The following is a 25,925-nucleotide window of genomic DNA, read 5'->3' on the forward strand; positions in this document are numbered from 1 at the left end:
CAATCTTTGGTTCCAACAACTTTTTGGTACAAGACGTTTACCGCTAGAGCCACTGTCTCTGTGTAATGTTTAACTACACAGAGACAGTCAAAAGTGTTGACATTTGAGAAATATTGCATACCATATCCACTCGATCCACTCAAAGTCTTAGGTAAACAAAATATTTCTTAATAAACAAACGTAGAAAGACAGTTAGCCAGAGATAAGTGGCAACACGTCATCATCACCTCACCATCCTCCTTCACATCATGGTTCTTCTCAACCACAATCACTTGAGTTCAACACAGTAAAGTATGCCAACAATAACTGTAACCAGTGCCTGATACATCATTACTGTCAGTCATCCTTATTCAATCCGCATCTATCTTATAACGAACTTTGTAAAAGGTAAAGTACATATCCTGCCCATAAAACTAGATTAAAAAAATATATATAAATAGGCCTAGTCATTGATAGTGACGTGGTAAATTGAAATAATGAGTAGACTGATAGGTCTGTCTGCCACGTCATGTCAACATGTTTACAGAACGTTATCGTTCATTAGTGTGGATACTCACATCACTATCATTATAGTTATCTTTAATATATGATAGTTACCATTCTTGTGTAGATGGCCATTCATTCGGCTAACTAACGTTAAATGATTTCTTCGTGCTGCTGCTTATGCGCCGAGGAGAGTATGAGGGATATATAGTCGTTAGGTCATTTCAAAGCCTGAGAATTGTAGTCGATTTGTAAGCTGGCTTGTATTTTTGCCCTCTTTGGAAATTAGTAGTAGAAATTAGAAATTAGTAGAGTACTACTTAGTAGAGTACTACTAGCTTTTTTTTTTTTACAGTTCTATTAAGTGAAAAGAAAATGTATGGGATTTCTGAATGGGAAATGTTCTTTGTGACCCAGGGCCTGTGGTGGCTTTGACGTCAGGATTCGCTACAATATTAGTGCCGCAGCTGCTGCATATTCAATCAGGATGTTCAACGCATAACTCATGGATGCCACAAGACAGGAGCCATTGTATCGCTATGTGACACAGGTGCTACGTGTGCATGTGTTCAGACTGCTGCGATAGCATCAACAATATATGAAACGACGGGGAGAGATAGCGAGTGAGAGCGAGTGAAACAGAGAAAAAGTGGTAGAGGTGAAGACGTGTGGTGGTGCCCCATTTGAATTTCAAATGATGCTGATTGCAGCTATAGTAACAACTGCAGGAAGTACTGATCCAGGGTCTCTGCAGATGAAAGTGGAAGCAGGCACGGCAGGTCTCTTGGGTGTACACGCTCACCCTGTTCTTTCATCTGTTATCAAGAGAGCATGTTGGGGATCGTTACACATGACAGACAGCACTGTGTAAAAGCCTCACAGAGATCTCCGGTCAGACAAAAACAACACAGTTGCAGGAATCACTGACTTTATCACAGACTTGATGACCCCTGATGAAGGCCATAGGCTGAAACGTGTCAGCTTCTAAAAAACAAGTTGTTTTTCTACAGTATTGCAAGTGTTGCTGAAATTGTTGTTTTCCTTTAACCTTATCACAAACCCCAAAAAAGCAAAAATGCCGTATCTTTCTCTACAGATGATACGGCGGCTGACCAGCTGACTGTTCAGTGCGAGCTAAAGTGCCACCGTGCACTTCACTGTTACCATGAGCAACCTTGCTGCTAATGGAACTCACCATATCAGTGTTGGGCGAAACTCTGCCACCAAACACGGACGGCTTGGGGTCAGTGGTGTAAAGTAACTAAGTACATTTACTCAAGTACTGTACTTAAGTACAACTTTGAGGTACTTTTACTTTACTGGAGTATTTCCAGTTGTCTATACTTCTTCTTCTACTCCACTACATCTCAGAGGCAAATATTGTACTTTTACTCCACTTGAAAACTCTAGTTACTAGTTGCTTTGCACAAGATTTATTACACCAGTAGAAGTAGGATTACTTGTGTTGAACAATTACTCAAGTAAAAGTACATAAGTAGCTATTTCAAAGACTATACTCTCTGAATGAACGGGCAAATAGCTGTAACCATTTCAATATGAATACATCCAACCAAACCTCTCCTATTCAAAGTGGTGAGCATATTTTACATTATGAGAAAGCCTTCTCAAAGATTGTCTTATGAGGGAAAACAGAACAAACCTTCTGATTGTGCCATTTCATCAACCATTAAGTGACAGTAGAATGTACTCAAACAGGACTAATAGAATATAAAAGCCCCAGTAGTGGCCATTAGAAGTTGTACTGTTTGAATCCTTATAGCCCCACACACACTAGTGGGACAAAAAACAAAAACAAATCTAACTAGAAAAAGTGCTCCTCGGAGCACAAGTCTCCGCCAGGTCAGGTAGGTTGGGCCAGCAATGTTCGGAATTCAAAAATCAGGCTGGAATGTGTAAAATCGGACGGATCGGACGGATCCGTCTTGATCACTTGCCTAAAGAGAAAATATGTACCAATTTGCGTGATGTTTGGACAACATTTGTAGGAGAAATATTTAAAAGATGTTGTGTAACAATTGGCCTCCTGGTGGCGCTATAATAGTGCAGTGTTGAAAGGGTGGCATTAGTTCCTCAACGTAGTGCGAATGTGCGTGCAAAGTTTCACCGCAATCGAACGCTGCATTCATGATTTGCGGCATTTTGTTCAAAACGGGCCAATCCTGCAAACTTTAGATGTCAATCTTAGCCAATCAGGATGGTATATGAAAAATCTAACAGAACCGTCTTGATCACATGACTATAGAGATCACGTGTACCGATTTGTGTGAAATTTGGATACAATCTGAAGGATTAATATCCAAAAATGGGTTTTACATAAGTCGGCCTCCAGGTGGCCCTATAAAAGGCAGATGTGGAAAATGCAGGGCAAAGGTTTTTCCTTTGTCTCTAGGGAGTGCACATACAAAGTTTTACACAGATTGGTGCAATTATGGGTAAAAACACAAATCGGCCTGTTATAGCGCCACCATAAGGCTGATTTGAAACATTTAAAGTGGCATGTCTTCCTCAGCCTAGTGGGAATGTACGTGCAAAATTTCACAGAAATTGCATGCTGTGTTCATGATTTGAGGCATTTTGTTCAAAACGGAGCACTCCTGCAAACTTTGGAAGCCAATCTTAGCCAATCAGGATGGAATATGAAAAATCTGAAAGACCCGTTTCGTTTAATGACTAAAGAGATACTGTGTACCGATTTGCATGACGTTTGGCCAAAATCTGTAGGAGTACTGTCCAAAAATGGGTTTTGCAAAAAACGGCCTCCTGGTGGCGCTATAACAGGCCCATGTGAAAACTTTGGGGCAAAGGTTCTGAATTGGCATCCAGGTAGTGTGTGTGCACAGTTTCGCTGCGATCAAGCCAACGGTGCCGGAGATTAGCTGGTCACAGACGGACACGCACACACAAACACACACACACACACACACACACACACACGGACGGACGGACGGACGGGGTGCAAAACATACTCTCTCGCCATGCCTTTCGGCCTGGCGGAGACAATAACGGCGTGCTCCCATGTGGATCTCAGATGTGGCCCGTCTATTTTATGGCATATGACTTGGCCATAGTTTCAGCCCAATATGACCCCTATTGACTTATACATTTAAAGTGAACAAGGCAGCTTGAACAAGAAATTTGACGCTGATTGGTCCAGCGGATTGTGAGACTAGCACCACACACACACACACACACACACACACACACACACACACACACACACACACACACACACACACACACACACACACACACACACACACACACACACACACACACAGACCAATTTGTAGGCGGCTCATTTGGAGGTGCCATCCTTAAACCCTTACCAGCCAGGCTAACTTTGTGTCAAATATTACTCAACTCCCTTCATATGGCCCTTTCAGTGCAACGTTCTAAATACTAGGGCTGGGTGATATGACTTAAAATCCGTCTCACGAGTTATGCCTCGATTACGATTATTGAATGATTCTTCTTTTCTTTGTGTGAAAATATCTGATCTGCAAGCTCACAACGCGTCTGGTTTTGCACGCCTCCAATGTAGAATGAAAGTGGTTAATCAGACTAATCGATTTAGTGTAATCTTTTAGAATGTTTTTTGTTGATTCATTGATATAAGAAATTTAAAAAATCCCCCTCCCCCCTCCCAAAAAAAATGAAATCTGATTCTCGATTTTTACCTACATGAGCAAGATTAAGTCGGGTATTGGTTCATTCTTTTCGGTTAATTGCCCAGCCCTACTAAGTACTACAAACAAATCTGAAGGATTGTTGCAGTCTGAGCCCCCACATTTAGGGACAAGATTTTATGAAAGACATCTTGAAGAAACGCGTCGTGCAGATATGGTGGAGCAAGGCAATTTTTCCGCTTCCCAATCATTTTCTAAGGAAGCAGTTGGTAATGTGCAATGGATTGTGGGATTGACGGTGGAGGAGAGCAGGTGAGAAGTGTGTCAAAATGTAAAGATTGTCTCAAGATTATGTAAATGAGAGGTACATTTCGCTGCCCGGCCGGCCAATCAGACTGTCGAATGTGGTGACAGCAACTGACGTTTTGTCAGTGACACGACATTTGAGATTGACAGTTACGAGACTAAGCTTATCATGGATATTATTCACAGATGGTTAAACGGCAGCTGTAGGTACAGTATTAACCCATTAAAACCGGGATTTTAGCTATTTTAGCTATTGCCTATCATTCGTGTTGCGCTATGAGCTTGCCACTATTTCGTGTTGCGCTATGAGCTTGTATATCTGCTATTTTTGAAAACTCGTGAAAGTTTGTGCTAATCATTGAATATATATATACATTTTTTAAAGCGATCATTTTGAACTCAAATCTTTGCTTCTGGGAGGTCCCTGGAACAAAATATTTTGAGATGGAGGTCCGTGGCCAAATATATGTAATATAATTTTTTGGGTCCTTGACATGAAAAAGTTTGAGCACCACTCATATAGCGTTGTCCAGAAAGCTATTACCTTCAGCTGCTGCCAGTTACCTATCTGTCAAAAAGTTTCCTTCTTACATTTTGTGTGACAACAAGCTGTTTATATTTTTGAACCCACCAGAAGCACTAACAGTCTCTGTGAATTGGCACATTTGAAAAACAAAATAAAACATGGTGAAAGGTGTTGGAGATTCAGAAATTGTTTGAAAATGTGTTGCTCAATTCATACTGTCAGTTCAAAGGATTTAACATTTTCACTCTGTATTATCTGTATAAATCCTGTCTCTGAAAGGTTTCTGTCAGAGAACTCTGCCTCCCCCATCTCTGATCTCTGCTGCTCTAACACTAAAGGCCTTTGCAGACAGGGTAAGATAGATTTAACCAGCAGTTTTAACCGCATGCGAAAAGACGCACGAATCGAACTGGGTTCGATTGAAAAAAATGCATGAGGTCATAGGGAGCCATGTGTTCTTTAAAAAAATGATATTGTCCGTTTTTTCCGTGCGAAAAATCGCACCCTGTCTGCAAAGGCCTTCACTCATGTTCTTTTACATGGCTGGTTGTCATGTTCTAACTAATTTTTATGTGCCTGATTCTCAAGTTCTAACAAATTCCTTATACTCTTTTATGTGGCTGATTCATCTCATCATGCTATTTCATGCGACTGATTTTCCTGTTGTAATTTGAACTCATCATGCTCTTTTATATGGCTGATTTTCATGTTGTAATTTGAACTCATCATGCTCTTTTATATGGCTGATTTTCATGTTGTAATTTGAACTCATCATGCTCTTTTATATGGCTGATTTTCATGTGGAACACATCTGATCTAACACACGTCACATGCCTCATTTTTGTTTATTGGAGTGAAATAACTCCCAAACCATGCTTGGCTTTCTCTCTGCCATATACCTGCAGCACCATCTTGGAGGTAATGATCTCAGGTTGCTAATACCTTCGGGAATAATCTCTATTAGCCCAATTGTTCTGTGGTATTGCCCATCCCTACTGAGGTATTTGGCGCGCCTGTGTGTGTATATGGAATGGAGGGAGAGGGTGGAATGAGAAGTAGTTCCTATCTTAGACAATTATTTACAACATGCTTTTCAGTATCAGATACATATTCAGTTACATAAGAATACATAAAGATCTGAGAGGGTAGAGAGGCCGCCTGGGAAACAAAAGGGTCCCATGTTTGAGTCCCGGCCCCGGCCTATGTGTCGAAGTGTCCCTGAGCAAGACACTTAACCCCTAACTGCTCCCTGAGGCGCTGCCCCCGTATAGCGCCCACTGCTCCTGATTAAATGCAGATATCACATTTCACTGTATGTGCAAAACATACAGTACAGTGACATATACCGCAAAGAACTATGGACCACATAATTATTAGTATGATTATTTATTCTCAAAAGGAAACGTCAGTATCAGAAATATTGATATTTCATTAACGATCCACCCATTCCAAAGCAGACAGCTGGCTGTGGAAGCGATTTGCTTCAATTGTGTTGTATCTTGATGAACTGGTTTAAGTCGAGTTATCTTAATAAGACAGCGATTCTCCCCAAATGTATAAGATTTTGATATCCGGGAACCCAATCTAAGAACATTTTAATGTTAAACATGTTTTAGCCCAACATGGGCTGTCATTTGATGTACTGTAGATTCTCTTTCTATCTCTTTCCCTTCTCTCTTCCTCTCAGCCTGTTTCTTTGTGTCTCTCATCCGGACGGCTCTCTCTCGTCCGCTCCCGTCTCACTCAACCTCTGCCATGCCCTTTCCTCTCCTCCTCCTCTCTTTCTCTCCATCCGTCCCTCTCTCCTTTCAACCATACCTCTCCTTTCTAGAGCAGTTTTTGCTCACATTGCATGGCTATTTTTGAAATTGTGGAATACGGCTTAAGTGGTTATTTGTGTTTATTTTTATTTATTGGTTTGACTATAAGTTAATTCTTCTCTAATAGAAACTTATCAAATCCAAGTTTTTCAAATATATTCGAAATAATTTAAAATTTTTGACAAAATATCGGTGAAAACATTGGTGATCGATGGTCTAAGACTCTCCCAAATTGGAATCGACATCGGACTGGTCGGGCTCTTTGATTGATTGAATACTTTATTAGTCAGAAATGTAAACAGCACGTGGTACAGTTAGACATTAAAGCTAAAAGGATAACACAAAAAAGTACTGGGGACTTGTTTCCATTGTGGTCCTATGTATTCAATTCATCAACCTCTACCTCTTTCCCTTGCTCTCTCTCTCTCTCTCCCTCTCTCTCTCCTTGACTCACTGTAAGCCCACGTGTCGATCGCGGCTGGAGGCCTATTATGAGTAAGCAGCAGTCATGCAGGATTGATCTGTCTGAGCAGACACTGTTCAATCCTCCCGACCTCACTGATTCCCTCCATCTATAACACTCTCTCTCTCTCTCTCTCTCCGTCTCTCTCTTTCAGTCTCTCTCTGTCTGTCTCTCTCTTTCTGTCTCTCTGTCTCTGTCTCTCTGTCATTGTGGTTGTAACACCCTGTATTATACTATACTATACAAATGCAATTGGGCATAGTTTAACACCTTTGAACATCTTGGTAGTAGCATCCTCTGCCCCCCGCCCCCACCCCTCCTTTCTCTGTAAATATACCTTTTGATTTGATGCTACTGAGTTTTTTACCGATATGTATTGTAATGTATGTATTATATTGTCGCTGTCGGGCAGAAACCAGCTAACTAATTTTTTCCTAAATCAACGCTATTGAACACCCTTTATGTCTGTTTGTTGGTTTAAAAAAATATTGAACCAATGAAAAGTATTAAAAAGCGCCCCTGACAAAACCTCCTAACTCTATTGGATCATTAAACTGACGACAAACCAGCTAACTCTACCCCCTCTCCCCTGCGTGGCACACAGAGCTGCTGCAGACGGAAGAAAACAAACCATAACGAGGCAGTGTTTTTCCCCCATACTGTAGTCTCTTAAAAATAACTATCTAGTGTACCTGTTTATCAAGCTTAGCACTGACGCTAATGTTATGAAAACAATTCATTATATTTCTAAAATCTATGTAGTGTTTTCTGAGGAGAGCAATGTGACAGGAAATTTCTCTCGCTAGTTCTACTGAAACTGCAACTCCGTGGACCCCTCTTTGCAGAAGTTATTGTAATATATAAAGTCCTGCTTATTATTGTAGGCCTATATAAGCAGTGTCATGAAGCATCAGGGCATTAATTCACGCGTTGTGATGCATCGTGAGCTTGGAGATCCATTGTCAGCTGTTGCACAAAACCTCCTAACTCCACTTTGAGTAAAGTGGTGATAATATAATGACACATGCAAGTAACTGACAATATATAAAGTCACAATACCAACTTTGATGAGGCAGTATTGCTTTGTTTTAAAAATATATAAGGTTTTCTTCATTTCCTGAAAAATGAACATTTTGGAGTTAGCTGATTTCTGTCCAACAGCAAAGATATGTATTACTGATGAATTGAGTACGATGGATGTGTTATCGTTTTAGCATAACCTTTAACTGTACTAGTGTTAACAAAATTGTTAATAAAGTATTAAATCAATCACAAACAAATGGTGGCATGCGAAAATAACCAACCTACAAGCTCACAACACGTTGCATCACAATGTGTTGTGAGCTTGTAGATCTCCTAATTTCTGTTGTTTGAAATAATGTTGATATTTTGAAGTCATATCGCTCAGCCCTACAGGTACTTGCTAGTTGCTACATAGCTGGTTCAGCCTCTCTAAACCACTTACCCTTTATTTGGTTGACGGAAGTCCCTACTAGTGTCTTTTCTGTTTTCACCCTACCTAATATCTTCACTTGTAGATCTGCAATTGTCTGCGAGATTTTCCCCCAGAATTCAGATGCTGGGGTTTACCGTAAATGGTTGATATCGGAAACATCCTCTACAAGTGTACATACTAAATACTATGGCATAGTTACATCTCATCCAAGGTGCTGGTAGGGGGAGAGAAACAAATAAACAAAGACACATAGGTTCCCTATAGGCTGGGAGGAACGGCACCCACAGAGGCCTGCTGACAAACACAAGCTATAGGCAGCACAGGGGACTTGAGGTGATGATTTATTTGACTCAGCTGCATTTTTGAATACTGCTATGCAAGGATTACATTTTTACCCCCTTGAAATGCATCTGCTCTCATATAGGGACCTGATATACAGTGTGTGTGTGTGTGTGTGTGTGTGTGTGTGTGTGTGTGTGTGTGTGTGTGTGTGTGTGTGTGTGTGTGTGTGTGTGTGTGTGTGTGTGTGTGTGTGTGTGTGTGTGTGTGTGTGTGTGTGTGTGTGCCCGTGCGTGCGTGCGTGCGCGCGCGCGCGTGTGTGTGTGTGTGTGTGTGTGTGTGTGTGTGTGTGTGTGTGTGTGTGTGAATAAATATGTGTGAATAAATACATACATATATATATATATATATATATATATATATATACACATACATACATACATACATATATACATATATACACACACACACACACACACACACACACACACACACACACACACACACACTGCAAGAGTGTGTTGCCATCTTCATAGGCCTATAACCATAGACATAAACGCATAAATCCCCCCTTCGATTTCGTCCCTCCTACTATAAATATTCTGGAACCATCTAGAAGAGGGAAATATGCGCAAAAAAATAAAGAAAGGCACGAAGCTCCGCTAGTGAAATAAGACAAAATGAAAAACTAATAATAATATGGCCCTATTAATAGCTCAGTGAAGTGCATCATTGTTATTGCCGTGACTGGATGGCCCCTGCATGAAGCTGATTACGTTCTCATGTCTCTCACTGTTATTATGGTCGCTCTCTTTCTCAGTCAGTTCTATCCAAGAGACGCAGTAAATAGTGGCCTTATAACGCATTATCTATATGCCTACGACAACAAAAACATGATTAACACAAAGCTTCGGGTGATTTGGGGGGGGAAGGGGGGGGGGGGATACACACACAACACGGATTATTCCGCATGACATCTGCCATTGCTTTTTTACCAGACAACATAGGGGTGTTTATTCCTTGATGATGGACCAAAAAACATCCAGGATGTTTTTCCTGTGTCTGTGTATTTATTTATTTAGTCTATCAGCACGACTGTCTGCCAGTAATGGACAGGCATGGAGTATATAGCAGCTACACAAGGGGATTCCACCTCACAGACAATAAATAGACCTACTACATTGAAGGACATCATCACCATCATCATCACGCACGCACGCACGCGAGCGCGCACTGCCTGCCATTTCTGACAATATAATAATAACTGCAATATAAAACGGACAAAGCGCGGATCAGCACTAGCAGCACGTCCATTGCGGATGATAATCTTAACACTATATCAGTGACACAAAATAAATAAATACCCGCTGATGTTTGCCGAGGGGGGGTCCGTGGGGGTCCGGTGGATGGGTTAAATTCCTCTGGGCGGGTGGTCTCTCTTGTCAGTCAGTCAGTCAGTCACCGTACGGCCTCGCAGTGCGCTGCTAACACGAACACAAACACCGCTGGAAGCACCTCCATGGTCATCCATAACATCACACACACTGAGATGAGGAGGAGAGATTGTTGCTCGCTCTTCTGCAAGAAACTGTAGTCGTGGTCCAACAGATACCCCACAGTCACGCCCATCTCTCTCTCTCTCTCTCTCTCTCTCCCTCCCTGACTCTCTCTGTCTCCCTCTCTCTCTCTCTCTCTCTCTCTCTCTCTCTCTCTCTCTCTCTCTCAATCTGTCTCCCTGTCTCTCTCTCTCTCTCTTTCTCTCGCTCTCTCTCTCTTTCCCCCTCTCTCTGTCTCACTCCCTCTCTCCCTCTCTCTCTTTCTCTCTTCCTCCCTCCCTCTGAATGACTCTCTATCTCTCTCTTTACTCTCTCTCTCCGTGGGTCTTCAGATATTCACACCGTGCAGCTGCTGACTCCGCCCACCGGGCCCCGCCTCCTGAGCTAACGATGCTGTACAGTAGGCTACGGCTACGGTACAGTACGGTGTATCACAGTGTAAGAAAGGCAGCATATGTGGGGGTTTGTGGAGAACGCCTATCAATAATAATAATAATAATAATAACAACAATGTTTGTTAAACTACTATAAAACAATATTTCTTCTTTTTTTCCTGTGTGTGTGTGTGTGTGTGTGTGTGTGTGTGTGTGTGTGTGTGTGTGTGTGTGTGTGTGTGTGTGTATCCAACCCACTAATCACAATGTGATGTTCAACACAGGTTGTTGAGTTCACGCATGCACGCCGCTCACCCAGGCGTGTGCATGTCATGACTCATGAGCCTGCCATGCCCTGCCATGGCCTGGCCTTAGCCCAGAAGTGTTTTAAACAATAACGTTTCAGTGAAGAGCAGTGTTGTAAATGCTGTGGGTGAAGTTCCTTTAATTTCAGAAGCTAAACCAAAAAGGTCTCACATACAAAACATTTTATGATCAGGCAAAGTATAGGCAGTAGTAAGAACTCAAATCAAATTCAAGTCAGTCAGAAGAATCACCTCTGCTCTAGTAAGGCTAAATAGTTAGTTTTGCTGTCCTTTTTGGTTGCCCAGGGCCCCTTGACCTTCTATATAGTAGCCTATTCTCTAGTCTAGATTACAACAACTGGTTGTGGATGGCACATGGCAGGCAGTCTCAGGGGCCCATGGACTCAGGATCCGGCCCTGTGTCTCGGCCACACCGTTATTGTTTTAAATTAATATTTAATTTGTATTTCCGACCTCTTAGCTTTGCTGCCCCTGCTCATTATGCTAGGGTGGGATGGCTCAGGGTAAAGGACAGAGTACAGCAACTTGTAATGGGCCTGGTCTTCAAGATACTCAAGCGATCAGTGCCCATAGACCTGACAAACTACTTCAACAAGTGAGAGACACACACACACACACAGGCACCCAGGAAGCTCCACTGATCTGGTTCAACCCAGATTCGGCACAAACCCTCCTTCAAAACCACCATAAGAGAGCACCTGTCTGCAATTTGCAAATGGTCCAAGAAAAGTCTGCTTGACACCTGAAATGACCCCCACCCTCCCAAATTGTTTTTCTGTATGTATACTTTTATTGCTACTAGTGTTGATGATTTCTTGTATGTTATTGTATGTCTTCAAATGTCTCGATGAATTGAATACACAGGACCACAATGGAAACAACCCCTTAGGACTTTTTGTGTTATCCTTTTAGTATTATTGTATAATTGTAACTCTGTACTATTTTTGCAAACTGTTAATAAATAATTCAATCAATCAATCCATCATAGTATACATTTGGAAAGCTTGGTTTCTGTTTACTGTTAGACTAGTGCTCATATCAGGTCTAGAGCCCGCCTACTGTATATCCGGTCATTTCTTTCCACAAACAAATGCTAAAAAAGACACTAATTCCGTATCCGCTCTAAACCGGATGTGCAAACTAAAAAGTTAATCGACCCAGTCGCAGCGGCAGTCGTCTCTTCTCATAAAAACAAACTCAGTGATGGAAGAAAAAAAAAGTACTAAAATGTTGTACCCACTTTTACTTGTAAATGTGATAAAGTTTGATTCTGTAGGCCTACTTAAGTAAAAGAATCAATACTGCAACATATAAATACTCAGTTACAAGTAAAAGTACGGAATTCAAAATGTACTTGAGTAAAAGTACAAAAGTATTGGCATCAAAATGTACTTAAAGTACCAAAAGTAGAAAGTGCTCATTATGCAGAATGTCCCGTTTCACGAGTTTTCAAAGTGTGAAAAACGTATACAAAAAACTTTTGAAAATAGCCAATCTACAAGCTCACAATGAGTACAGCACTTGAGTAAATGTACTTAATTACTTTTCCCCACTGTAAAAAAAAAAAAAAAAAAAAAAAAAGAACTTCAAACTACACTGCCAGTGCGTGACGACGTCAGAAAACAGCGCCGGAAGAGCTAACAACAGCGCGCTAGCAGCATCCTGCTAGCCCACTATGTTTTGAAAAGGGAGAATCGAGTGTCTGCTTCTTCACTGTGTTGCTCTATATTAAATGGTGGCCGGGGCTGTTCTCCTGGTGTCCAGACGTCTGTTCGCTTGGTCCGCGCTGCTGATCGGTGTCTCCTCGCCACCATCACCATGGTGGAGGATGATGGTGTAAACCTCCAGACCACCACCAGCGGCCATGGAGGAGAGCTGCTGCCCCCGGACGACAGCTACGGCTTGTGCTGGATGTCGGTGGTGTCCTGTCTGCTGCTCGCCTGCTCCTACGTGGGGAGCCTGTACGTGTGGAAGAGCGACCTGCCGAGGTACGTCTGGCTAAAATGTTACAATATTATACATTATGTAACTAACCACCAGACATCAGGGGCATTATGAAATGATGTAAGTAATAGGATGATGTACTTAGCCCTGGATCAAGACTATCATAGATGTATTTGATAGAGAGTCAGAGTGTGACTTTTACTTTCGTATATAAAAATCTATAAAAATACATCTACGATAGTCTTGATCCAAGGTTAATGAATAATGAGGTTCTCAAACTTTTTCACGTCAAGGACCCCCAAATTGATAAATATTTTGCCGCGGACCCCCATCTGAAAATGTGTTGTGACAGGGACCCCCAGAAGCAAAGAGTTGTGTTAGAAATGTTCACTAATGTTCAAGATTTTTTTTAAATAGCAGATCTACAAGCTCATAGCGCGGCGCTATGAGCTTGTAGATCTGCTATTTTTGAATAGCCAAAGTATTTCAAATAATTGTAGTAGAAGTAAAAGTACTGAAAATCGTAAATACTCCATTAAAGTAAAAGTATCTGAAAATTGTACTTAAGTATAATACTTGTACTTAATTACTTTCCACCACTGCAGAGAGTGAGGTTCCAAACGGAGCTGTTAGACATACTGTTTGCTTGACCACATTTGTTAATATCTTACACTGATTTCATCTAGCCCTTCATGCTCTGGACATAATTGTCATATATCTGGCTTACTGGTTGCTGGTCAGCTTGACCATGTGATCCAAGTCAAGTACTTGGTTCTTTCAAGTAGCCACTGCTTGTGGCAGGTAGACGTTTCCCCCTGCTGCTTCTGTGCCTCTGTGATAATGGAGGCCTATAATAATTCTATACACACACTATAATTAGCTCCATCTCTCTCTGACTTTCCCCCTGTTTCTCTTTCACAAGGGATCACCCAACAGTAATAAAGAGGCGCTTCACAAGTGTCCTGATTGTATCGGCCCTGTCGCCCATCTTCGTTTGGACATGGAGAGAAGTCAGTGGTGTGCGGGTGAGTCTCTGGTTAACCCATTAACACCCGAGGCAGATTCTACAAAATATCTTCTAAATTCGTTTTTTGAAAAAAACGCATGTTGCTATATCGGTGGTTCTCAAACTTTTTCATGTCGAGGACCCCCAAAATTATATGTATTTGGCCGCGGACCCCTATCTTAAAATATTTTGTTCCAGGTACCACCAAAAGCAAAGATTTAGTTAAAAATGTCAGCTTTAAGCACAGATTTCCCCAAAATAGCAGATCTACAAGCTCATAGCGCGTGCCGCAGTTGTATGTTCTCTCTGTTTTTGTCATGTTGTTGCTGTGGCGTATTTGTATGTGGTACTACGGATAGGAATGAGCTTATAGCTAAATCTGGCATATTTACATGATGATATGTTTACTGATTTGAAATGTTCATTAAAGGAGAATGTGACAAAAAAAAAATCTCCATGAATTCAAGGCTTCATGGGGTGTGTAATTGATAGAAAATATGTATTTATTTTGCGTGAACTACTCCTTTTAATGTGCACCGTCCCGGAAATAAATAAAGTAAATGGAAAATGGCATGGTGCGTTCCAACAATTCAAAGAACACGAGGCAATGTGGTCAGATAATTGTCGGAAAACCACAGGTCAATTGGTCTGATCAAGAGACAATGGTCTGTGTTGAGTACAATGAGTTCTTTGAAGGACAGGGAGTAAATAGTGCTCATGTTGTATTGTGGTCTGCTCTCGCGATTGGCGATTGACGATTTGATTGTGTTTTTGGCATTGAGCACCGTACAGTAAATACAAATTGCATCTCTGTTTGGCTATTAGGCCTCGTAAACAGAAATGACACAGTGCAGATATGACAAATAACTTAAAGAAATCACTGGCAAATTTAATCATTTTATACTTTCAAATAAAATAAAGTGGAAATAGCCGATCTACAAACTCTTTATCTGCTGATCTGTGTCTGCATGTGCTGTTTGAACACACATACACTGGTTGTTCTGTTGTGATACATAAACATGCATGCGTGTCCTCTATATTAGGCCAGCCCCTCGTTGTGGGAACTGATGGGGATCCGTTTTGAGGGCCTCATCCCTGCCATCGTGCTTCCCCTGCTGCTCACCATGGTAACGCACACATCAACACCATCATCTTAAGTGAATTATGACAGACATGTGATAGTGGCTGCATTAAGGATGGGCGTTTGGACGTTTTAAAAACATATAATTAACTTTTTCCCTCAGCATATACAGCTGGGTTTGTTAAAAAAGAAAGTTTATGCTTTTGCCATGTTTGTTACCTTGACAAATTTAGAAATGTTCTGAAACCTTTCACCTAATTACTCAAAATAAAAATAATTGCAATTATCTCAAATAATTGCGATTAGAAGCTTATGTAATAACTGACAGGCCTATGCAGAGCCAGTGCACCACACAAGCCTTGGACACAGCAACTCTTATCATGTAGTACTGCTGACATAAGTACTTGAATGCAGTGAACAAACCCAACCGTCTTATTACAAACGGATCCTATAAAGGCGAACATCTTCCAGATCAAATTAAAGGTCATCTGTCTTTCTGGGAATCATTTCCACTGCCTTGTGGTTTCCTGGATGTGTCTTTATCAGCTTTGTCAGCTACAGTTTCGGAGCAATGACTTAGTTTCTTTTAAAAGCCAAGCCATTAAAAATTAGAGTGAAACGTAACAGGGCTTTATATGTAGAATACATGGCCGCCTTTCCCTGACATGCAGCTTATTTTGAAGTTAATATTTATAGATTTTGTGGCAGCCAGCAATATTTGTTATTGTTTTACATGCGTTGCATAAATCCAAAAGGATACATTTTACCGTTAATATTGCACCTCTGTACCAAGTAGGGTGGTTCAACCGCCTCTACCAGTGGCACATATTGGCACCTCGCTGTGGAATAAAGAGAAGCATCCGCCCCATAGTTAGAGAACCAAGCACTTCTAGAACTACTGTAATTCATGTGTTAAATCCAGTATAAGAACTGCTGACTTTCAAAAACAGAATGAGTGTGTAACACGGCAATTTATATTATTTATCCGTTTTCTTTCTTTTCAAAATCAGTCCTAAATGGATAGTGATTTACTTTTCTGCACATGATTAACCATGTACCATCAGTAGGCTGCGCAGATAAGTAGTTGCCTATCATTTGGAGTTGGAGTTCTTTATCATCATTGGTTTAAAATGATAAAGTTCAGCGGTTAGAATTCAACTATAATCTTGTGCTACGATTATATCGTAGCACAGTTCAGCTTCTGCACTGCTTACTGTCTCTCTCATTGAATAGGATGTTTGTGTCTGGTTTCTCCTTTTTGGTTCTCCAGGTGCTGTTTCTGGGCCCTGTTATCCAGCTGGCCATGGACTGTCCCTGGAGTTTCATGGATGGCATACGCGTGGCCTTTGGTAAGACTGACAACATGTCGGATCCCATTTCATGTTAACTAAACTGTTGTATGCACATAGGACTGAAATGATTTTGATTTACTCAGGATTCTTAGTTGCAGCCCTCCCACATAATATGCTTGTCTGAACTCTGAACACGTTTGTACCGCATGCTTGAAGTGATATTGTACTTTGGTAGAACCTTGGGTTCTGTAGTTGTTACTAGCCATGAGATGCAGTATGTCCATATTGTCGGTCATCTTCATCAGTTGCTCCTGAGCTCCATGAGAGGGGAGTTACTTACGAAAGTAAACTTTCAAGTTCATGTTATATTTCCCACTGAATTTGAAATAAAATCCAGTCAGTAGTTTGTCAGGAATTGCTGAGACGTTTTCTATGACTCTGTAATGAAGAAAATGTTGCATTTTGCAAATATTGTTAAATGGGCAGATTTGTTTAAAAAAAGAAATGTGTGTGTGTGTGTGTGTGTATATATATATATATATATATATATATATATATATATATATATATATATATATATATATATATATATATATATACACACACACACACACTGTACTACTAAAGTTCAACATTGGTTTAATAGTGCTGAGCAGAGCCTGCAGGATATTATCTGTGCTACACAATGTCCCAGAACAATTTGCTGAGTGCTGTCAAAGGTAGCCTAAAATAGCGCTTAGTGTGTTAATATGGATGGCACTGCAAATCTGGGCATATCGTATCACACTGATGTACATTCTGTAATGAAGCAGCCGAACCACAAGTAAAGCCTGTACAGGTGGCTGGCCTTGTCCTCTCTTACACCCTGAGAGAGGAGTGGAGTGAACACAGTGGTTTTTAATGTCACGCCAGTGAGAGCAACCTCCCCTTTGCACACCTTCCCACACTGCTGATTCTCGTGGGAGTCTCCCTATTTTTAACCCTTTCTCCCGCTGTGCTCCTGATGAGTAATTTCTCCTGTTAATCTCCCGATTTTATGCGCAATGCATGTGCTGACAAGTGACAATCCTGCCTGGCATGCGTCGCTTGTCATCATGTTGCTGAAAAGTGAAAATGGATTAAACGGTTCCCAAGAAATATGCTTCTAAATGTCAGTCTGTTGGTGCAATACCTTCCCCTTTCTAAGTCTTAATTCATGTTCTTAACTCATTCACTGCCAGAACATTTTTATTTTTGCGTTTGACAAACTGCCAGAGATTTTTCATAGAAAAAAAAAGTACTCAGGAGCCAAGATACAAAATGTTTAAGTTTTAAGTTAACAAGGAAGTGGATTGGAGTCTAGATCTTCAACAAATCATATCTCCTTGGTCTTTCGGTTAAAAATTAAATAAATAAATAAGAAAAAAAAAAAAGAAAAAAAAAAGATTTTTTTTTTTTTTGAAAAAATTAAAAGTCGTTTTAGTCGTTCTTGGCAGTGGAGGCTTAAAGGACAAAAGTCGTTTTAGTCGTTCTAGGCAGTGAATGAGTTAATGTTAGTATCCACGCACGCACGCACACACGCACACACGCACACAATGTTTACAGTACATTTTAGATGTTGACTTTTGAACACCTATTTGTATTTTTTTTTATTTTGTAATATTTTTTTTTGTGAGCTATGAATTTAAGACTAAAAAACTCACTTTCACATCCTTGTATCTGTTCTAATCTGTAGTGTTGTAGGGATATGTTGGTGGGGCATTTAGCAATACCCCAGAAAATCGCCCTCTTTTTCACAGCCTAATGTTGGCACGGGTATGCCTTGGTCATGGTGGAGAAGAAAGAATGCCACTTCACCTCCTTCACCTGGCGTTTCCCCCAATGAGCCATCTTGTCCCCGTGTTCTCCTGCAGACCCGTGGTTCTGGATGCTGTGTTTCAGTGACATGCGCTGGCTCAGAAACCAGGTGGTGGCTCCGCTGACAGAAGAGCTGGTGTTCAGGGCGTGCATGCTGCCCATGCTCGTGCCTTGTACCAGCCCGTCCACCGCCATATTCACCTGCCCGCTCTTCTTCGGAGTGGGTGAGTCAGTGTCCCGCAGCGTTCACGTCTGATGGGCTAAACGTGCTGTTTTCTAAAGGAATGTAACGTTACTAATGAAGGAATCTGTTGTCATCGCATCATTACTGTGCATTAACTATGTTGACTGGGGTCCCCCAGGGGTCTATCCTTGGCCCCCTCGTTTTCCCCCTCTATTGCAAAACTTTTAGCTGAAGATGGCAAAGCTACAAGCTCACAACTCGTTGCAAAGCGATGCGTTGTGAGCTTGTAGATCTGCTATTTTTGCGTAATGCTCGCATATTATGACATGCTAGGGTTCAATGGGTTGAAGGCAAGGCAAATAATCTACTTTACAAGCTTCTGTGGCTGATGGATTACAAAATTCACTGGCCACTGTAATAACAATAATAGTAATAATAAACCTTATTTACAAAGTGTCTGTCAGAAGTTGTAACAATGTGTTTAGTATTTTTTTTATCAATGGCAATTTAGAAATTGGACTCTAATTGCTTTTTTTTTTGAAGAGGGTGAACACAAACAATCTTAAAATAATCTTATCATTTGATAAACCAAATGGGACTGAAACTGTTGAAAGGTCATTTGAATGATGCAAGCAATTGGGCTGTAAGCTACAGGAGTCACGTTCATTGAATTTATTCTACTTGTAGTAAGTAGTGTTGGGAGCCAACGGTTCCTGAGACACGTGGCCCATAGATCAGAAGCTTAGAAGCAATCATTGCTATAATGTGTTAGTTCAGTAAAAGGGGGTCCCTCCCCTCCCTATCTCTTCAGCTCTTTAGGGAACAGAATATACAGGGATACAGTTTTCAGGTCGGGATATCAATTTCATTCAATCAGGAGTGAGATCTCATACAGGATAAGCTTGTTCCCAGCCTTTTCTCATCTAACAAGAAAAGCCTGGTGAAGCACTGCGGCAGAAAGTGTCTTTAGGGTCAGGGTGGGTCTTACGTTGTATGTACTTTGTCCGTAAGCTGTCTTTTTCAACCAATCTCAACGGGAATGTAAACACATCTACGCAGGAACAACTTGACACCTCCAGTAGCCCTTCTTATCCAGTATAAGATAAACAAGTGGAATTTGGAAGTGTGGAGTTCTCTCCTGATTGGATAAAGTTGATATCCCGACCTGAAAATGTACTTCTGTTTACTAATGAGCTGGAGAGCCGGGGGGACCCAGTGTTACTGAACAAACACTCTACAACAATGATTGCTAAGACTACTATGATTATTATGTATCCCTTACAACTCCTTAATTAGTTGTAATCCCCTCTTTAGTTTAAGTCATAGGTTAAAATCCCACATTTCCCACATTTACTATAGGATAGTACATTTATTAGTATATGTGCATTCTATACTGTGATACTACAAATTGAGTTGGTTCAATGAACACATGTTGCTGTGTATGTACACGGTATCCAGTTTTGCTGTTCAATAAATGGACTGATGGTGCTGATGTTCTGATAATGATGATGTATTTGCAGCCCATTTTCACCACGTCATCGAGCTCCTGCGCTTCAGACAGGGGACTGTGTCAGGAATCTTTCTCTCGGCTGGTAAGAATTTCTACATACGTGTGTTATCCAATACATGTTAACTGTCAGTCTGAATAGTCCATTACCACCAGCCCAACAGCCACATGCCTTCACAGAAGTGTCCACTGTCAACGTTCAGAGCACCGTTTAGCAACACCACCCTTCTCCTTGCATCCAACAAAGCATTATTCAGATCGATTGTCTCACTGGCTTTGAAATATCATTGCTGAAATTTGTGCTGGTTTAGCATTTTCCTTGCAGAACACAGGCTCAGAAAGACATCATGGATTAGCGAGGTCGTCCTTTCTGACCACAGATAATCTAAATTTGCTCCTTAAAGTTATACAGTGCAGGTCCACAAATAACGATTTTTAGCAGCCTCTGCTGGTCATTACCGTCACTGCAGGCCGTTCATTTATTCCTCAGTTACCCAGAATTCCATTTGTTTTCACCGGAAGACGGAAGCGTTTCAAAAAGCGTTCTTTTAATTGTTTTATACGATCTGTGGATCGTTTCTCTTAGCCAGTGGAGCTTTAGTTACCGTGAGCTGTGTTTTCTTTTTCTGTTGTTTTTCGATCTTCAAATCATACAATCTCTTAAAATCAGCGTGAGTTTCCTTTTTGTTATTAGCGCGGTAGTTCCTGGCCAAACAGGAAACCGGTGCGGTAGTTCCTGGCCAAACAGGAAACCGGTGCATTTCCGCTTCCGTTTTCCGGCTACATGACGTCATTTTCGCGGGAAAGACACCCCTATCACCGCTCAATAGAAAATATATGTATAAAAGGCTTTCGGGGGTGAAATTTATGGAGTGGGTGTTGTGAAACTTTTGCCACTCACAAAAGATATACAATTTAACTTTAGTTTTGTTGAAAAAGTTACCTAGTATTACTTTAACATTCACTTTTAACCAATGTCAAACAGATTATTATTATTATATATTTTTTTCCGCCACCCAAATGGTAGAAAGGAGTTTATATTAACATACATTTCTTGTGTGCCCCAGTGTTCCAGTTCTCCTACACAGCAGTCTTTGGAGCCTATACAGCCTTCATCTTCATCAGAACAGGTGAGGGCTTCGTGCAGCTTTTGGAATCTTTTGAAATTGTCTATTTATTCAGAGAGAGTAGAAATTTCTTGAAGCTCCACGGCTCAAAGGAGGCTTTTACCTTTTTATTCTTAAGACATAAGAGCATGCGCACACTCACAGATTTCTAAAGTTGTTTAATGCATGCAAGCTTTGGGCAGAGAACTTCTTAAAGGCATTAATGACAATGCATTAAACAACCTTTGCACAGATCTGAGTAATAGATGCTGTTTTTAAGATGGTATTAACCTATACTAAGCCTCAAACTGGGTGTTTTTTCTTTTTTTGAGTTCACAATTAGTTTTTCTCCAAAACTACACTAGGAGGAAGTTTTCAGTGATTCATCGCTTTCCATTATGATAAATTTACTAATAGATGACATAGATTTTGGTCATAAAATACTTTAGGTGTGTGTTTGCAGTGGCTCAAGACCAATAATTCTTTATTTGTACGCTAGAGTAATCTCAGAAAGAAAGTAAAAATGTCCACAGCCCCGCTCTTTAGAATTATTGATGAGCTCTGCAGTTGCAATTTTCTTTCGTGAGGCAGGTTATTACAGGTGCATATTAATATTCCCTAATAGATTCAGAGATTTTGTTTGTCACATACTCATCGTATGTGTAGTGAAATGTTGGTGTCGCAGACTCCGGCAAACTGTGATAACAATATACAACATAAAAACGAGGTATAATACAAATAAGGTAATAAAAGTTGTAACTACATGTAAGGTGCACAGCAGTAATAAGTGATCAAAGTGTAGATAATTTAAGTAGTGCTAATGAGCAAAAAAACAGCATCAATATACATAGACATTGGTGTAGTGAATGACCATAGACTAGCATTATTACATATTATTACAATTTAGAATTGCACTGTCCCTGAGTAACTAAGGTAGGATATAAATCTATTTGTTTATCTATATATCTATAGTATATGAACATTTACAGAATATAGACTATGCAGAATATAAATTATTGAATAAATTAGCGATTTGAAGTTATACACACACACACACACACACACACACAGCAGAAAGATGAACATTATATGCAGTGCATGCATAGTGCAAATAGAAGTATTTATTATGCAGTGAACTGTGACAGTTCTGTCTGAGCTACTAGTGTATAGGGCTGTCACGATTACAAATGTACGTTGACGATTAATTGTCATCCAAATAATTGCGAATAACGATTTAATTGTGTTTTTGGCATTTAAAATGAATATATGAATAAAAATAGATTTGCCTTTTAGGCTTCATAATCAAAAATATTTACTTTTTTTTTTTTAAATAGTGGAAATAGATCTACGAGCTTACAACGTTTCATTTCGTGACGCGTTGTAAGCTTGTAGATCTACTATTTCTGGAAAACATTTTTCAACATGGAAACGATTACAATAATTGCGATTATCTCAAATAATTGTGATTGGCTATTATTTAATAATTGTGACAGGCCTAGTAGTGTATAATAATTGTGACAGGCCTAGTAGTGTAGACACAATCCAAAATGTACAATTTGTGTGCAAGCAGAAACTAGATAGGTCTGGGGCCTCTGGGAATTCTGGGTAGAGTAAGAACAGTATAGGAATTGACTTCTGTAAGAAAGTCACAGAGAACAGACTTATTCTGGGTTTTGCTTGTGTGACAATGATCTGGTATTGCATAAATACTACAGTAATGGTGTACGCGCACATAAAGGAAACAAAATCTGCGACTTACATTGAGCCAGACCACCCGAGTGTCTTGCCTCCGAGGGCAAAATGGCCGCCGTGTTAATATGACCAATGATTGAGTCAGTATTCCGTATACTGTGTGCATGTAAAATGTAGGTAACTTCTCCCTGTTATATCAAATCAAATCAAACTTTATTTGTGAAGCACATTTAAAGCACATTTAAAGCAGCAAAAACACAACGGAAAACATTACACAGATAAGACAAAGACAAAACAGATTACACGTGTGTGTGTGTGTGTGTGTGTGTGTGTGTGTGTGTGTGTGTGTGTGTGTGTGTGTGTCTCAGGTCACCTGGTGGGTCCTGTGCTGTGTCACTCGTTCTGCAACTACATGGGCTTCCCCGCCGTCAGCACGGCCATGGAACACCAACACCGCTTTACCGTCCTCTCATGCTACCTGCTGGGCGTCGTCCTCTTCTTCCTCTTCCTCTTCCCGCTCACTGACCCCACCTACTACGGCCTGCCCACTCCCGTCTGCACCCTGTCGTCCTCCCACTCGTCCCTCTGCGTCTCCTGAAGACCCTCGGCACCTCCCGGCGGTGACATGCCACCCCCGCTGGCTGGCCTCCCCATCCGTCCGGACCCAGCACAATCTCATCTCCACCCGACACCGTCTGACAACGGAGGGTTCGGAACCGGACGGAGCGGGGGGGGGGGGGGGGGGGTGCACGTTAAGTGGGAGTTCAGGGCACGTGCAGGCGGGAGGGGTTAGGTTGGGTCGCTTCAGGATGTGAACCGACACCCTTGGTGTGTGTTGCTGTCTCAGGCAGTGGTGGTGGTGGTGGTGGGGGGGGGGGTGTGGGAGTGGATCTGATATCCCTCACAGCCAGGGTGACCCTCAGTACGTCAATATGTGGTCTTAGCGTAGACTCAACCAAGAGGTAGCGTTACCCGGTCCCTGACGCCAGGCATTTGCGGTTGCGGAGAATGGCTTTGCTGATTCAAGTCAAGAGTTTTTTTTTTTAATATAGAAAGGCATATAGATGTTAATTATATAGACTGTGATTAAGGTTATCTATCTGCATGTTTCAGTGCTGGTGGTGTTTGTGGGTTTGTTGGTGTTGGGAGGGGATGAGGGAGGGTCGCTTCTCTTTAAGCGGGAGTCTTTATTACTTTGTTACCTTCAGCTGTTTTCGGGATCTCTCTCGCTTTTTTTGCCTCCAATCTTAATTATGACAACCGTGATGGCAGTCCATTGGCACGGGTACCAAAAACCACACTCGTATTATGAATTCAATCCTCTGTGGCTCATGTTCTACTTCCATCTCTCCATTCCAGACAACCCTGCCTGTAGGAGCTTGTAATGTCTAAACCAACAGCACCCTGCAGTGGCTCTTGTGCTTTACTATGCCCGTTCTGTAGTCTTTTCTGGTTTGACTATGGGGGCAAAAAAGGCATTACTTCAAATCGTCTCTGTCGGGTGCAACCCTCATATGTCCAAAACTGTTACTTTTCAGGATTCAAATTCAAAAGCAGCAGATCTGCAAGCTCAAAACGCATCGCATCGCGAGCTTGCGGATCTGCTGCTTTTGATACTTTTGTGTGACGCTGTAGTATGACCAAGTAAGGCATTAATTTATGTAAAAACACAAAAAGTAAAAATATGGACATAAGAGGTTTCTGCCCGACAGCAACGAAATGCCTATGGTGCTCCATTCTACTTAGTCATTTTTTTGCTGGGGCTGCACAATATTGATTAAACATCATTCTGCGATATTTTTTGCCAAATGTTTGGTTTGCGATATAAACTGTGCTTCAAACAGTTTCTGCCACACCATTTCATTCTCAGTGCTCAGCAAAACCTCGGCGAGGAGGTGGGGGCATAAAATAAAACATTTTGTTCCCATAATGTAACTTAATCTCGACGCCTGAGAAATCACCAGTACGCTTTATTTAAAACGTTTTTTTTTCACAGCCTCTTGAAAGATTTGCATCAGTTCATATTGTAATTTGTTTCGGTACTTTTGCGATTTAATTGTACAGCCCTAGTTTTTCCTTTTTAATTTCTATATATTTATTGGGGAAAGAACACAAGGTGCCACGACTGCACTGTGTCCATTCTTTTTAAAGGGGGTGGGAAACTTCTTTAACACTCAGGTGTCGTTTATGGAGGCTGGACATTTTGAACCACTACTTTTGCATGCTGCTACATACTGTATGTACTTGCAATACAGGAAAGTCCACATAGTTGGGGCAAGCCATGCCACTTTTAATCATATACCCCCCACACATGCACTCTAAAAAATCCAGTTATATTTAAAAACAGGATTTGTAAATATATTTCACATTGAATACCTACTTCACCCGCATTGCACTATGTATGCATACCGGAAGATCTTGTATAACTTAGAAGCACTGACACGTTCATCCTCTAGAGGAGCTTTTAGGGTGCATTGTTGTTTTCAGGGGGATTATTATTATTTTTTCTCTTTGTAGAGAGGGTTTAATTCTTCACTTTGACCTACAGAGCTCATAGCGAGACCATCCGGTGATTATGCGTTGAATGTATCCGAACAGGGTGCAATCATAGAGCAATCTGGTTAGCTGCACTTTTCACATGGCCATAGCCCACTGCACCTGTTGAGACGGGTGCTTATAAGAACCAGAACAGAACTCTACTGAATAAGCTACATGTGTACTGTGAAGAATGAGTCACTTGGATCTTGAGCAATAATTTATGAGGAGAGAAGGGTTAAACGGACCAAATCAGGAACTAATTATTGAATTGAGGAACCAGATCGGTGTTGAAAATATATTTATGCCATTATTGGGCATTACAGAATCATGGCGGTATTTATTTGTGGATAATGTAAGATGTGAGACAGGGTTTGCTTACTTCTTGAAAAATGTCCGCTGACTGGTAATGTCCACCTTGGCCCCATTAGTAAAATAGCAGCCAGTCAGTTGAGTGAGATTTTGGGTTTGTTGTACCTGCCTGAAATTTCCACCAGAGGATGCCA

At 41.0% G+C, this 25,925-nt stretch overlaps 2 protein-coding genes across 4 annotated transcripts in view; one reads left to right on the plus strand and one right to left on the minus strand.

Moving 5' to 3' along the window:
* peli3 (pellino E3 ubiquitin protein ligase family member 3) overlaps window positions 1-10,713 on the minus strand; it is a 35,831-nt gene extending 25,118 nt beyond the window's left edge. The window contains exon 1 of one of the 2 annotated variants that reach the window (XM_080451123.1): window positions 10,345-10,713. The gene's annotated coding sequence lies outside the window, so the exon portion shown is untranslated. The remainder of the gene's footprint in view (window positions 1-10,344) is intronic. The other variant, XM_080451122.1, reaches the window with a different exon arrangement.
* Window positions 10,714-12,876: 2,163 nt separating this feature from the next.
* On the plus strand, window positions 12,877-23,712 carry rce1a (Ras converting CAAX endopeptidase 1a). 2 transcript variants are annotated; one of them, XM_080450725.1, is made up of 8 exons: window positions 12,877-13,224; window positions 14,103-14,205; window positions 15,230-15,313; window positions 16,538-16,616; window positions 18,452-18,619; window positions 20,100-20,171; window positions 21,154-21,216; window positions 23,253-23,712. In XM_080450725.1, the coding sequence occupies exons 1-8, from the start codon at window positions 13,055-13,057 to the stop codon at window positions 23,480-23,482; spliced, it is 969 nt and encodes a 322-aa protein (XP_080306851.1). In that variant the 5' UTR covers window positions 12,877-13,054; the 3' UTR covers window positions 23,483-23,712. The 2 variants fall into 2 exon arrangements, with proteins under 2 accessions (XP_080306851.1, XP_080306852.1); XM_080450726.1 differs by having other exon boundaries at window positions 14,117-14,205.
* The last annotated feature ends 2,213 nt before the right edge of the window (window positions 23,713-25,925 follow it).

This window comes from Gymnoscopelus braueri (genome assembly GCF_963280865.1).
Source record: "Gymnoscopelus braueri genome assembly, chromosome: 15".
NCBI classification, from domain to species: Eukaryota; Metazoa; Chordata; class Actinopteri; order Myctophiformes; family Myctophidae; genus Gymnoscopelus; species Gymnoscopelus braueri.

Bases quoted from the DNA above. Each gene is read 5' to 3' on its own strand.
- rce1a (XM_080450725.1), top strand. From the start codon at position 13,055: ATGGTGGAGGATGATGGTGTAAACCTCCAGACCACCACCAGCGGCCAT. The intron at 16,617-18,451 runs GTAAGACTGACA...GTTCTCCTGCAG, and splicing joins TGGCATACGCGTGGCCTTTG to ACCCGTGGTTCTGGATGCTG. The intron at 18,620-20,099 runs GTGAGTCAGTGT...ATGTATTTGCAG, and splicing joins CCCGCTCTTCTTCGGAGTGG to CCCATTTTCACCACGTCATC.